The sequence below is a fragment of the Plecotus auritus genome (assembly GCF_963455305.1).
Source record: "Plecotus auritus genome assembly, chromosome: X".
NCBI lineage: Eukaryota > Metazoa > Chordata > Mammalia > Chiroptera > Vespertilionidae > Plecotus > Plecotus auritus.
The window spans coordinates 82,825,098-82,839,019 of record NC_137784.1 but is presented as its reverse complement, the minus strand read 5'-3'; the positions used below and the strand labels follow the sequence as shown (position 1 = coordinate 82,839,019).

The following is a 13,922-nucleotide window of genomic DNA, read 5'->3' as shown; positions in this document are numbered from 1 at the left end:
ATTATAAAATTTTTCATTCATATAAAAAGTAGAGAGAATATATTGCAACCTCTATGTGACCATCACCTAACTTCAATAATTATCATCACTTTGTCAGTCTTCTGTCGTTTATCCCATTTAAAGTAAATACCAGACATCATATCAATATCATTTTACCCATAAATACTTGTGTCATTTAGTTTGTTTTAAAAGTTTCTCAGTTGAATCTAACATGCAGCCAGTGTTGACAAAACTGATCTATGGTAGTAATTTTCCCTTTCAATTTTCAGACACCTGCAAATTTGATAAACATTTCTTTTTTGTGTAAGATCAATTATAATGATGCACAAGTAGGACCAACGGTGGAGTGTTGGAGGGGAGGCCATTAAAACAGCCACAGCTTGAAGATGGTACTCATTATCAATTTGCTAATTTGACAAGTGGCTCTTTCTATTTGTAAACTAGACTGAGGGCAATGTGTAAGGCAACACTACTCTAGCTATAGGAGAGTCATTTAAATGAACTTCCTAATTACAAACAGGTTTTTTTTTCCATTCTAAGTAAAATGTTGAATTATAAATTTTGGCCATAAAAATGAAACTTTATAGTAGATTCTGTCATTAATTGCCATATTCACAAAGTCAAACAAGTACACCTTTACTGAATTTTTTATAATCTCAACTTATTAAGTGTTAATGAACAAACTAGTAAACTGCCAACACACTTAGTAGGAAATACATTCAAACAGGAAAACAGTGTTCTCAGTAGAGGTGTGGGTTTTTCCGATTCTACTGCTTTTGCTCCAGATCTAAGTCCTTAAAACAGTATTATGCATGCTTATTTTAGAATAATCTAACAGCCACAGTTGGTATTCTGAAAGCTACCAACTTAAAGATCATTAAAAAACAGTTAATAATAATTCTCCTTTTGTTCTGTTTTCCTTCTCCCTGGATTTTTTAAATACATTTACTTGAAAACTGGAAATATGTAAGCATTCATTTCCTTCCCTAATTGAAATCTTTACTCTTTGAAGGATTTACAAAAATATTTTAGTGAAGTAACTGATACCCAAAATGGCAGATTACAATAGCATGGGGGAGGGGTGGGGAAAGAATACATGAATTATCAATCAAACCTAGTTACATTTCTAAAGATTAAAACATAAGGAACTATGAGAATTGTTACCATCTTTATTTATAGCATCTTCTTACCTTTTAAGACTTGATGAATAATGTACAAAAAGAGTAGCCCCACAGAAACTAAAGAAAATGACAGCATTTGAATCCCTAGGTGCAAAGCAATAAGCAAGTGTGGCCACAAATGAATAAATTCATATATAGTACAGTACTTTAAAAACATTATTTAGAAAAACTAAAGCTGACCATTATTTTGGTAAGTTTAAAACAAGAGGACAACAATTATAGTGATAAAAATCAACAAATGTGATTATCCCTTGTTTTAAAAATTCACTTCTTTTTACTGGAGGAAGGGAGAAAAACAAGACCACCTAGGCTGGAGTGGAAAGAGTAGTAGAACAAATATAACAAAGGTTTAATTTTCAGGTCCCTTTAATTTTCTATCTCAGGTCTCCATTTTCCATAGATGAGGTCATTGCTCTTTAACGTTTTCTAATTGCTAAGGGCACTATCTCTTGATTCTCATATTCTCAATCACAAGTAAATGAATATGGAATAACTGCTAAGTCCCCAACAACTGCCATTTTTGGCTTTTGTACTATAATATTATTCCTCCCACTTAGAATGCCTTTCCCATCCCATCCCAGATACTGTTAGTGCTCATAGATGGCTGATTTAATTCAAAAACAATCCAAACTGGTTTTTGGCAAATTGTGCCACAGATGTCACACTGGAATTCTGCCAGCAGAATACCACCTATTGTTATTAACCACTATTTTTAGGAAATCTTTGTATCATTTAACAGGACATCTTATCATCATACTTTACACCAGAGCTGGCCTTGGAAAAATGTTTTTTGGGATTTCAAATACCCCTTATTCGTGACTATTTAGAAGCTACCAAAACCAGGCTAATATTATTGACAACCTTAGTAATTATATAGTTTGCTTACTTGTTTATTAACTGTCTGTCCCACCAGATTATAAACTGTGTGAGGGTAGGAACACTTTCTGTTTTATTCAACACTGTATACCCAACATCCAGCACAGTAGCCAGATACCACCCATTTCTCAGCTTTCCTTCACAGTAAAATTCCTAGAAAAATTATATATATATTCACTCTGCTCCCAAATATCTGCTTGGCTCATATATTCTAGTCCCCCTGGTCTCTGCTCATATATCACTTAATAAGCCTTCTCAGACCAAATTTTTCTAAAATACCCTCTCTATTCTTATACCTTACTTTATTTTTCCTCATATCGCTCATCACCACCAGCCATATAATACATTATTTGTTTATTTGCCTTCCTCAACTAATATGTTAGCTCCATAAGAACAGGGATTTTGTTTTGCTCACTGTTGTTATTGCTAACACTTAAAAAAGTGTTTGGTTTTTAGAAGGCACCTGTAGTTATCTGTTGAGTGAATATATCTTGTTCCATTACATTTCCTTTTGTGCTTATATAGCAGCAGCAAGAGGTGGAAAACTGGGCAAATTTTCTAACACAAAGGTAATGTAAAATCCATGTCATAGCTATACAACATGGTAAACATTATAGTGCTCTTTATTATGCTATTAATTTTTAACTTACTTTACAGCCATAGTCGTTCTACTACTGTACAATAGAAGCATGGGATTTCACCAGCTGAATCTTTATTTCTTCAATTATTATGTTTTTAAAAACATAACTAAGATAACTAAAGTTATATGTACTCTTTAATACCACTCAGTAAGACAACAAGTGATATTTACATCTGTAAAAGTTCTATTTGAGAATTTCTAGGTTTTGGGCAATTGTAGATCAAAAAGTAATGCTACTGTGATATTTTATTCTAATTATTGTACATTATTCTGATTATAAACTGCAAATGCACAATCATCATCATACCAAAATTCTTGAATTATTAACTAGCAGTGTTTTGCTTTTACAGTGATATCATTGCATATTGGACATAATGTTACTACTCCAAATCAATTTCTATGTACAACATGAGAAGAGTAATTACTAGGGAAAATGTTACTTAACATCTTACTCGAGGAGAAACCAAGATGGTGGTATAGGTGAACACCTAAACTGATGCCTCGCACAACAATTTCAAAACTACAGCTAAAAGACAGAACGGACATCATCCAGAACCACAGGAAAGCTGGCTGAGTGGAAATTCTACAACTAGAAGGAAAGAGAAGGACACACGGAGAGTCAGAGGAGCTGCAAAAGGCTGAGGTATGGAGACACGCACGTGGAGAGGACGGGCGGCTGAGTGCCTGGCTAGCTTTCTCTAGCAGGAGGGAGACGGAAGCTCCCGACTGCACTGAACCCCAGTTCCAACTGCACTGAACCCTAGTTATGGGCGAGACCCTGGGGTCCCAGACTCATACGGGGGGAGTCTGGACTGTTGAGAAAAGAGAGGAGGGCACGGAAACTCAGGGGAGCTGCGAAAGGCAGAGGTCTGGAGGCGCGCGCGCAACTGCACACAGAAAGGACTGACTGCTGAGTGTGCCACTGGCTTTCTCTAGCGGGAGGAAGACTGAAGCTCCTGACTGCACTGAACTCCAGTTCCAACTGCACTGAACCTCAGTTTCAGGCGAGACCCTGGGGACCCAGACTCATACAGGGGGAGTCTGGACTGTCGGGAAAAGAGAGGAGCACACGAAAACTCAGGGGAGCTGCGAAAGGCAGAAATCTGGAGGTGCACGCACAAGTGTGCGCAGAAAGAACTGACTGCTGAGTGTGCCGCTGGCTTTCTCTAGCGGGAGGAAGACTGAAGCTCCCAACTGCACTGAACTCCAGTTCCGGGCGAGAATCTGGGAATCCAGATTCATTGGGGGAGAAAATGGACTGTCTGGCAGTGGGAGAAACTCGAGGGCGGCTTTCTCTCAGAGGTGCTTGCAGCGATTACCGAGGGACACTGAGACCCAGGGGCCTCAGAGGGCAGGGCTGATGGGAAGCCAAGGCTGCCTGCTCAGCCCTGAGACTCTGCCCCATCCAAGCTGAGCACAGAGGCTTTTGCAATTTTGCAAGTCTTGTCTCATAGGGGTGTCTCCAGCACAGAAGTTCTCCCAGCGTAGACACAGCTGATCCTCCAAAAGTGTTTCAGAATTTTAAAAAGGACCTCAGAATTCTATCTTACAAATTAGTCTCCTATTATAACCATACTAGGGTTCTCTATTGCTCCAATTCCATTATTAGAAAAAATAAAGTCGCCAACTCCACAGTAAAAGTCATTACATTGCTGGTGGTTACTGCCAATTATTAAAGGCAAAGAAATGAAATCTTAAAGATAGTACAACTATTAACATTTTGAGATGGTCATTATCTTTCTTCATTAAACAAAATGTATAAATGAATCTTTTAAAGGAGTAGGATATAACACTGGATTTTAGCAAACAAAATGGACAAAGGCAAGCTTATGCTGGCACATAGTCAAACTTTTGTGGGAGCTAATCCACATGTGGATTTGTAGTAAAGCACAGCAAAGCTCTTGGCTTCACAATTTTAGTAAGAATAAGGTAATTGAGCAGCCATGAAAATCAGCACACACTTTAGCTCTAGACACCCCCCAAAAACAAACACCTCTTGCCCTAGCTGGTTTGGCTCAGTGGATAGAGCATGGGCCCGCGAATGAAGAGTCCCTGGTTCAATTCCCGTCAAGGGCACTACCTTGGTTGCAGGCTCAATTCCTGGCTCTGGCAGGGGTGGGCAAACTTTTTGACTCGAGGGCCACAATGGGTTCTTAAACTGGACCGGAGGGCCGGAACAAAAGCATGGATGGAGTGTTTGTGTGAACTAATAAAAATTCAAAGTAAAGGAGTGGAGGGGAGAGCAAGAGAACCCTCCGCTCTTTCGGCTCCGCGGGCCGGATAGAACAGCCAAACGGGCCGGATCCGGCCCGCGGGCCGTAGTTTGCCCACGGCTGGGTTAGGGCGCATGCAGGAGGCAACCAATTGATGGCACATCCATGTTTCTCTCTCTCCGTCTCTCCTCCTCCCTTCCACTCTCTCTAAAAATCAATGGAAAAATATCCTTGTGAGGTGAGGATTAACAAAAACAACATCTCTTTGCTCCTTTCTTACCCATTGTTTAATTTACATGAAATATAGTGGCAGCTCTCACTTGGTAATTTCAAGCATCTTGAAAATCCACAAGTAAAACAATCATGCAGAGATATAAATTGACCACAAAAATTTGGCTATGGATATTCTCAACATACATGTGTGGTAGAAATCTTGTTTCGTTTCTTCAGACAAATCTATTATTCTAGAGATATGGGGAAGAGTAAATGAAAGTGGATGGGACAAAGAAACTGGTGCAATTGGTCTATGCTTTAAGAAAACATGTCAAATGAAAAATCAAACACAGAAAACAAGGAGTGAGCATTTAAAGGAAATGTGCAACAAGTAAAAAGCCATTTAATATATTACAGTAATTGGATTCTCAAGAATGACTTGCCTATTATTTTTCAGGAATATGGTTGTAAAAAGCAAAATACACTTCCTAATATGGGTAAATGTGGGCAAGAACATCAGAAAAATTCTGGTCAAACAGAATGATTGGGAACCAAAATATTATGCTGTAACACAGGGTTGTAAGGATCTATTTAAATATATTTTTACTTGTTCTCAGTAGACTAAGAGGATGAATTACATCACTGGGTAATGATGAAGGTTGATTCTCAAATTTTAACCTATGTAAAATATATGTATCTGTTAAATGGAAAGATTCCTCTGAGAAATAACACTTGCAACTTTTAAAAACCAGAAAACTAAAAAAAAAATGTTAATCTAATGAGGCAATTTTCTTTGCCATATTTTCAAAAGAGCCTTTTTAGAAGCTGGATAAGATAGGTCTTGCAAGATTTTTTTTAAAATGTCCTTGTAGAAACTCAAAATTATTTCCACACTGGGTGTGGCTTGAAAAAAGGAAATAGCAGTACACATCTTAACAACATACATTGATTTGGCACCTGTTAGCTTTCATTTTATCCTCTCAACTCTGTGAGATAAACACCATTTTGCAGAAGAGGAAAAGCAATGTCATCTCCTCCAGGAATCTTTATTCAACCCTTCAGTTATTTGTTTCTAATTATAATTTAGCTGGTTTACTAGTTACTGATTATAATTATAATTTGCCTGGATTACTGGTTACTTCCTCTTAACCAGACCCTCTCCCACTTATGAGGATTATGAGCACTGCAAGGCAGAGAACTGAATCTTAGGTCTTTGTACCTTGGCATTCCATGAGGCACCTAGTAGGCACTTACGGTTGAATAAATGAAAAAAATTGATTTGTCAAATGCCATTTAACAAGAAACTCGAATGGGACTGAAAGGCAGAGTTTCTGATTCTTCCCTCTTTCTGCTACTCACAATGCCTAAATTAAACCTGGTCCACCACTTCAAGGCCACAACACCAAACTAGAATGTGTCACCAAAAAAAAAGAGCTCTGGTCTTAGCAATGTCCAAAACTTTGAATGCTCCTACCCCAGTGGTGGGGTCTGAAAATCAAATTCTTTGGTGGCTTTAAGCACTTGACCAATGAATAGTTCTTGATTTGTAAATCAAAGAATTGAAGGCAAGATGGATTAGGCAGGAAGAGTTAAAACTTCCGTTGGTTTAATTGGTTTGCTTACAATCATGGCTTTGAAAGAAAGAGCAGCACCAAGCACTCAAGACAGAAGTAAACTGCGATGGTTACTTAGAGAGGGGAGCCAAGGATTGAAACCTTGCAGACAAAGTAAAAGATGCTAAATTGGGAGAGGTCAGCAATTTGGTAGACCTCTCCCTCGCCCTCCCCTCACTCCTTACTCTCTCATTCGAAGCCAGTCCTTCTGAATGTTGATGGGGCTCCTTCCTTTCTCACCATCCTCCCTGCCTCCCCACTCCCCCCGCCCCACACACACTTACACTCCTCAGGGTAGTGATTATCAATAGGGATTTTGTGAATATAGTTAAGTCCAAAACTGCGAATTGGCCCCGCTCACCAGCCTAAACGCGATGCGTGCAGGTCTAACACTCATCAGCCCCCTCCCCCATGAGAAGCGACAGGGAAGGTACTTTGCCTCAGAAAGAACCCGTCCTCCCTTTCGCTGTCCCATCCAAAGAGCAACTGCAGATCCAGGGATGCATTCTCAGGACTCGAGGAGAGCAATGCAAAGGTGGTGGCGGGGGGAGAACCCCAGTCCTCCGCCCAGGGTTTAGGATCCGGAGGTGGGTGGCGACGAGTAACTGTTCTCCTCACCACCTTCTAAGTACAGCGACCACGGCCCGGAGGCGGGTGAGGGTGGCCACAACTTACCTGTGAATCCCCCTCCGCCGTCTTCCCCATAGCCCCGACGCCGTTGCAGGACGAAGTAGTCATTGGACCTTTCCATCAGCCACAGCTTCAGCGCATTTTTCAGGAGCACCTCCTCAGGCTTCAGCCACATCGTCAAGAACTTTGTGCCGCCCGTGAGCAGCGACCTAAATCCCCTCTTCACCTCACCTTCCACCCCTCTTTTCCCTTCTACTTTTCCTCCCACCAAATCTTCTTCAGGCAGCAGTGGCTCAGATTCAGATTTTCCACACTTCCCCCAACCCTCCTCTCCCACGTAGGCAGCGAGATCGCCAATTCCCTCCCACAGCGCTACCTCCGGACAGGGAAATAGTCGCGCTTCATTTCTGGGAATTGTAGTTTCCTACCCGCTTTTCTGTACTCATCCCACTGGAACGCGGGACTACACTTCCCATAATCCCCTGGAGCGAGAACTGAGTGGGGGTGCTTTCAAAGTGGGTCCCGCCACCAGTTAAGTGTATTTTGCATATCTAAAATTTAAAGCGGGGTTTGTTTGTTTATTTGTCCAAATAAGTGAGTCTTAGATACAAAAGTGTTTCTTCTTCTCATCCTTTTACAACCGAGGTTGTTAAACTACAGAAAACAAAGTTTCTGGAATTGTGGAGTAAGGAATGGCCCATTCTCGGAAGCAGTAGTAACAACAACTAACCTTTAAGGAACTCTTACTAAGTACTAAGGAGATTTCGCGTACATTTTCTCATGCAATCCGTATAGAAGTCTTGCGAAGTAGATTTTATTCCTCATTCTGCAGGTAAATAAAGTGCAGATGGGTGAGAGGGCTTATCGAAGGGCACCCAGTAAGTAGTCATACGATTTCTTGTCTAATTCAAAACCTTCCTTAGAAAGCTCTTTCTACCCTTACAGGAAGACTATAAAATATCCAGAAGCCACCCATTTCTTCACGGAGTGCGCCCTTTCCTTCCCCCACTGCCTCCCCAATCAGTTTATTTAACTACCGTAATCAGCCACAAAATGTCTTGGTAGACTTTCCTTTTCAGGATCTAAACAATTTATGAGTAATATATTTTTTTCTTTTTTAAGCTCTTTAAGAAAAAAAAATCCTTTTAGGACAGCCTTCACCTCTTTGTACCATGGCCATAATACACATCTGCTTAAACACTAAAGCGAATGAGTTCAGTGATTTGCATAACATTGCAGTGAGGAATTATTTGAGGGATCTTTTTATTTATTGTGATAACTAAGCCCACCAAAATTAGAGTGCACTAAAAGTGAGGACAGGTTTATAAGAAGGAAGGAATTAGGAGAAAATGTACAAAATAACTAGGAACTCTTGGTAAGCTATTTTGAGAAGAAGCCTCAAGGCCATTTGGCTAAGAAAATGGGGTGGGGCACACCCAAAGCCAAGTCAAGGAGCCAAAGAACTCTGCCTTGGAGCAGCATCTGTGGCTTACACGTCTCAAGATGTGGGCCAGCTCAAGGGAGACAGACACGTACTTCAAGCAGATTTTTCTTGGGGGTGAGAAAAGGATCAATTTGCAATTCTCTTTTATGAAAAGGCAGTAAGAGGGGGCAGGAAGAGATTAATCAAAGAATTTATATGCATACTAGAGGCCTGATGCATGAAATTTGTGCACTGGCAGAGGTGGGGGGGGCGCTCAGCCCAGCCTGCACCTTCTCCCAGTCCCAGGCCCTTGGGGGATGTTCGCCTAAGCCTGTAGTCAGACATTCCTCTCGCAGTCCAGGGTTCTCACAGTCCAGGACCTCTCACGCCTTACCACCTGCCTGCTACAGAGGTGGGAGAGGCTCTCACCACTGCCACTGAGCTTGCCAGCCATGATCCCGGCTTCTGGCTGAGCAGCGCTCCCCCTGTGGGAGTGCACTAACCAGCAAGGGACAGCTCCTGCATTGAGCGTCTGCCCCCTGGTAGTCAGTGCATGTCATAGCGACTGGTTGTTCTACCGTTCCGTCAATTTGCATATTAGGGGTTTATTATATAGGACTAGGGGCCCAGTGCACAAATTCGTGCACCTTGAAAGGAACTGTGGGCCGCGAGGCTGCAGTGGGCACAGGGGCAGGTCTCGGCCCATCCTCCGTGCCCCCGCCCAGCCCCTCCCGCCATGGCCCCTGGTCCCCTGTCTGCTGGCAGCCTCAATCCCACATGCTGATGGCGCTGGCCCCGCTCCCACATGCTGATGGCGCTGGCCCCGCTTGCTCCCACTGATGGTGGCGCGAAGCGATTGGGGCTGGTGCCAACAGCAGGTACAAAAGGCGGCTGCTGCCCCATAGGAGCAGGGGGAGGTGGAGAAGCCCTGAGGGGCGATCGTGGCCAGCAGCTGCCGCTTGCACCCAATGACAGCGCCAAGCAATTGGGGCCAGCACCAGGTGCTGGCAGCGGGTGCGATCAGCGGCTCCAGTGCTGGTAGTGGGTGTGAGCGGGACCAGCGCCAGCAGCAGGTGTGAGCACTGGGTGGGATCGTGGTGCACAGGAGCAAAGAATTTTCAGTAACCACCAGAGGCTTGCCCTGATGACAGCAACCAGCATCCAGCCTTGGTCTGGTGCCCCCACTCACCTGCTCCACCATCTCGCTGCAGCTGACGCCCACCATTTTCTGCACACATCCCCCTGGTGGTCAACGCACGTCATAGTGACCGGTTGTTCCGCTGTTCAGTCTATTTGCATATTAGCCTTTTATTATATAGAATATGCATAACCCATGGACACAAACAATCGTGCTGTATGGGGGTGGTGTGGGGTGCAAGGGTCAATGGGAGGGAAAAAGGGGACAATAAAGATGATTTTTTTTTAAAAAGGCAGGAAGTAGTCCCATGGTAGCTTTCTGGAGAGGTGGGAAGAGGCAGTTTACCCAGATTCCAAACTGCAATGTATCCCTGGGAAGAAGTCTATCCAATGTTGATGTGTAGATGTGTACTAAGGAAAATAATTCCTTTTCCTGGTGAAAGATCAGTAAATGTAGCAAATGTAGAGAGATGTGAGGTGTCTTTCTTTCTTTCTTTCTTTCTTTTTTTTTTTTACCTTTCCTTCCCTTTTTCATTTCCTTTCTGATCATACCACATTCTTTCCTAATACCCTTAAAGGTTAGGGTTGTGGCAAGGGCTGTCCAGAACTGGATGGTTCCTCTGCCTCTTTATTCTGCAACTCCACAAAATATGCCCACATGTTGCCCACTTTTAGTTCAATAGGGGCATTTAGAGAGCTCCTGCTTTAGTAACCATTTCACTGATTATGTAAAGAAATATTTTTTGAAATTAAATTACTCCTGTGATATAAATTTTGACTTTATCATAAATTATATTTCAAGCCTTTGCAAATCAAAATATTTTTCCAAAAGTATCTAAAAAAACAGAGCCTGTCACTCTATTTAATATTCAATTGTGTATATTAATGTAATTTTATTTTAGGGATGAAGGACTGGAATTACAAATTGCTTTAGATATCATTGCTGATACTATAATAGAAATTTGAGAGAGAGAGAGAGAGATTTAATCCTCATTAATAAATACACATTTTTACATCCTTATTTTACAGATGAGGAACAGGAGGCTCAAAGAAGTTAAGTAACTAGCCTAAAATCATATCTACACTAATAAAAGAGAAACATGCAAATTAACCATCACTCTGTTACACCCACCAGCCAATCAGGAGCGAGTATGCAAATTAGCCCAACAAAGATGGCAGCGGCCACAGAGCTGGAGCGAGCAGGAGGCTTGGGTTGCCCCTGGCGATGGAGGAAGCCAAGCTTCCTGTCTGCCCTGGCCGCCCCTGGCCTCTGCTCAAGGCTACAAAGTTTCAATTATAGAAGATAAATAAATCCCAGATACCTGCTTCCAGCTGGCCCTGGCCTCAGCTCAAGGAGGTGCTGGAAATAAAAAAGGCCCTTACTCAGGCTGGCCATACCCCCATGGGGTGATAGTCCCTGCTGGGGGCTTGGCCAGCCTGAAAACAGCCATCAACCCCTCACAAAGGCTCGTCAGGCACCCCAGTGGGGACCCCCACCCTGAAGGGGGTGTGGCCAGCCTGCAAACAGCCATCAGCCCCTCAACCAGACTGTCCAGGCACCCCAGTGGGGACCCCCACCCTGAAGGGGGTGTGGCCAGTCTGAAAACAGCCCTCAGCCCCTCACCCAGGCTGGCCAGGCACCCCCAGCAGGGACCCTCATCCCATGGGGGCATGGCCAGCCTGCAAACCACAACAAGCCCCTCGCCCAGGCCGCCCCATGCTCCAAGGGAACCCCCAACCTGATCCAGGACACGCTTCAGGGCAAACCAGCCGGCCCCCACCCATGCACCAGGCCTCCATCTATACTAATAAAAGGGCATTATACTAATTAGACTGGGAGACCTTCCAGGAGACCTTCCGGACGTTCTTCTGGACAAAGCCATGGTGGTGGGGCTGAGGTAGAGGCAGTTAGAGGCCAAGAGGGGAGGGCAGTTGTGGGTGATCAGGCTAGGATGGCGGCAGTTGTGGGTGATCAGGCCAGTGGGGGAGTCGTTGGGGGTGATCAGGCGGGCGGGGGGGGCAGTTGGGGTGAGCAGACCAGCAGGGGGCCAGTTGGGGTGAGCAGGCCAGTGGGGAGGGAAGGTGGGGGCGAGCAGGCCAACAGGGGAGGCAGTTGGGGGTGAGCACACTGGCATGGGGGGCAGTTGGGGGTGATCAGGCTGGTGGGGAGGCATTTGGGGGCAAGCAGGCCGGCAGCAGGGGGCAGTTGGGGGTGAGCAGGCCAGCAGGAAGAGTGGTTAGGGGCAATCAGGCAGGCAGGCAGGCAGGTGAGCAGTTAGGAACCAGCAGTCCCAGATTGTGAGAGGGATGTCCAACTGCTGATTTAGGTCCGATCCCTGTAAACTGGCAGTCGGAAATACTTCGAGGGGTCCCAGATTGGAGAGGGTGCAGGCTGGGTTTAGGGACACCCCCACCCCCCCGTGCACAAATTTTGTGCACCAGGCCTCTAGTAGCTAAATAAATAGCAGATCTGGAATTTGAATCTAGATTTGTTTGATGCAAACCATGACACTATACTATACAGTATATGCATGTTGGTTATAAATACCTCAAATACAACATGTTCAAGCCAAAGTTTTTCCCTCCAATATCCCCCCTGCCCAAGATTGTTTCTCTACTAGGTTCTCATAGGTCATTACACCACTGTTTACCAAGATGCTCAAGCTGTCCAGTTGGCGTGGCTCTGTGGTTCAGTATCGAACTATGAACCAGGAGGTCATGGTTCAATTCCCAGTCAGGGCATAAGCCCTGGTTTCAGGCTTGATCCCCAGTGTGAGGCGTGCAGGAGGCAGCCAATCAATGATTCTCTCTCATCATTGATGTTTCTATCTCTCTTTCCCTCTCCCTTCCTCTCTGAAATCAATAAAACTATATTTTTAAAAAAAGATGCTCAGGCTAACATCTTTGGAATAATCTTAAACTTTTAATCTTAAACTTTTTACTCAAGCCACCTCCTCTCTCTCTCTCTCTCTCTCTCTCTCTCTCTCTCTCTCTCTCTCACACACACACACACACACACACACACACACACACACAAACCTGTACTTCTTTTATATAAGTCCATCGCATTTTCCTATTATCGCTTCAGATGAGCTTTACATCAGTTTCCTGTTATACCAGTGGTCGGCAAACTCATTAGTTAATAGAGCCAAATATCAACAGTATAACGATTGAAATTTCTTTTGAGAGCCAAATTTTTTAAACTTAAACTTCTTCTAATGCCACTTCTTCAAAATAGACTCACCCAGGCCATGGTATTTTGTGGAAGAGCCACACTCAAGGGGCCAAAGAGCCGCATGTGGCTCGTGAGCCGCAGTTTGCCGAACACGGTGTTATACTATTTTAATAGTTTCCAACTCATCTGTTTGCTTCCATTCTTATTTTCTGATCTAAGCCACAAAATTATGGTACAATAGTATACCATGCATAGATGGATAATACCACATTTATCTAGAGGTCAGTCTTCCAGCAGATTCAGGCTTCTACTAGAAAATCATAGCCTCAAGTACCTATGTAAAAAATGTACTAGGAAACCCCAGATAGCAATTCTAAGCCCTGTGCCATGGAAAAGCTAAGGTTGACTCTGAAGATTTTACTGACTTATTTGAAATGAATTTCATAAGCTTAGTTGATACTTTACAGTCTGCAGCAGCTTTGGAAGCAGTAAGATTCAAAATAGGAGATACACTACTAGAGGAGAACCATTTAAGGCTTTGCTACACAAAACAGGGATCCCAGATCAGCAACACCTGCATCACCCAGCATCTTAGTAGAAATTCATAATCTCAGACTCCCTTCCAGACTTGTAGAAACAGAGTGTACATTTTAACAAGATTCACAGTTAATATGTGGCACACTGAAGTTTTAGATGCACTAATTTAAAACAAATTGTATATTTGAAAATAAAATTGTACAACAAATTGGAAGTGATTAGTCACATTTTCATTAAGACATATATAGGCATCTTTTTATTTATTATTTTGTTAATCCTCAGCC

At 43.3% G+C, this 13,922-nt stretch overlaps 1 protein-coding gene across 1 annotated transcript in view; it reads right to left on the bottom strand.

Moving 5' to 3' along the window:
• The window catches only part of TBC1D8B (TBC1 domain family member 8B), a 92,948-nt gene extending 85,224 nt beyond the window's left edge, over nt 1-7,724 (bottom strand). The window contains exon 1 of the mRNA XM_080653328.1: nt 7,412-7,724. Within this exon, the coding sequence (XP_080509454.1) occupies nt 7,412-7,541 (130 nt within the window). The 5' untranslated portion in view covers nt 7,542-7,724. The remainder of the gene's footprint in view (nt 1-7,411) is intronic.
• Between the last annotated feature and the right edge of the window lie 6,198 nt (nt 7,725-13,922).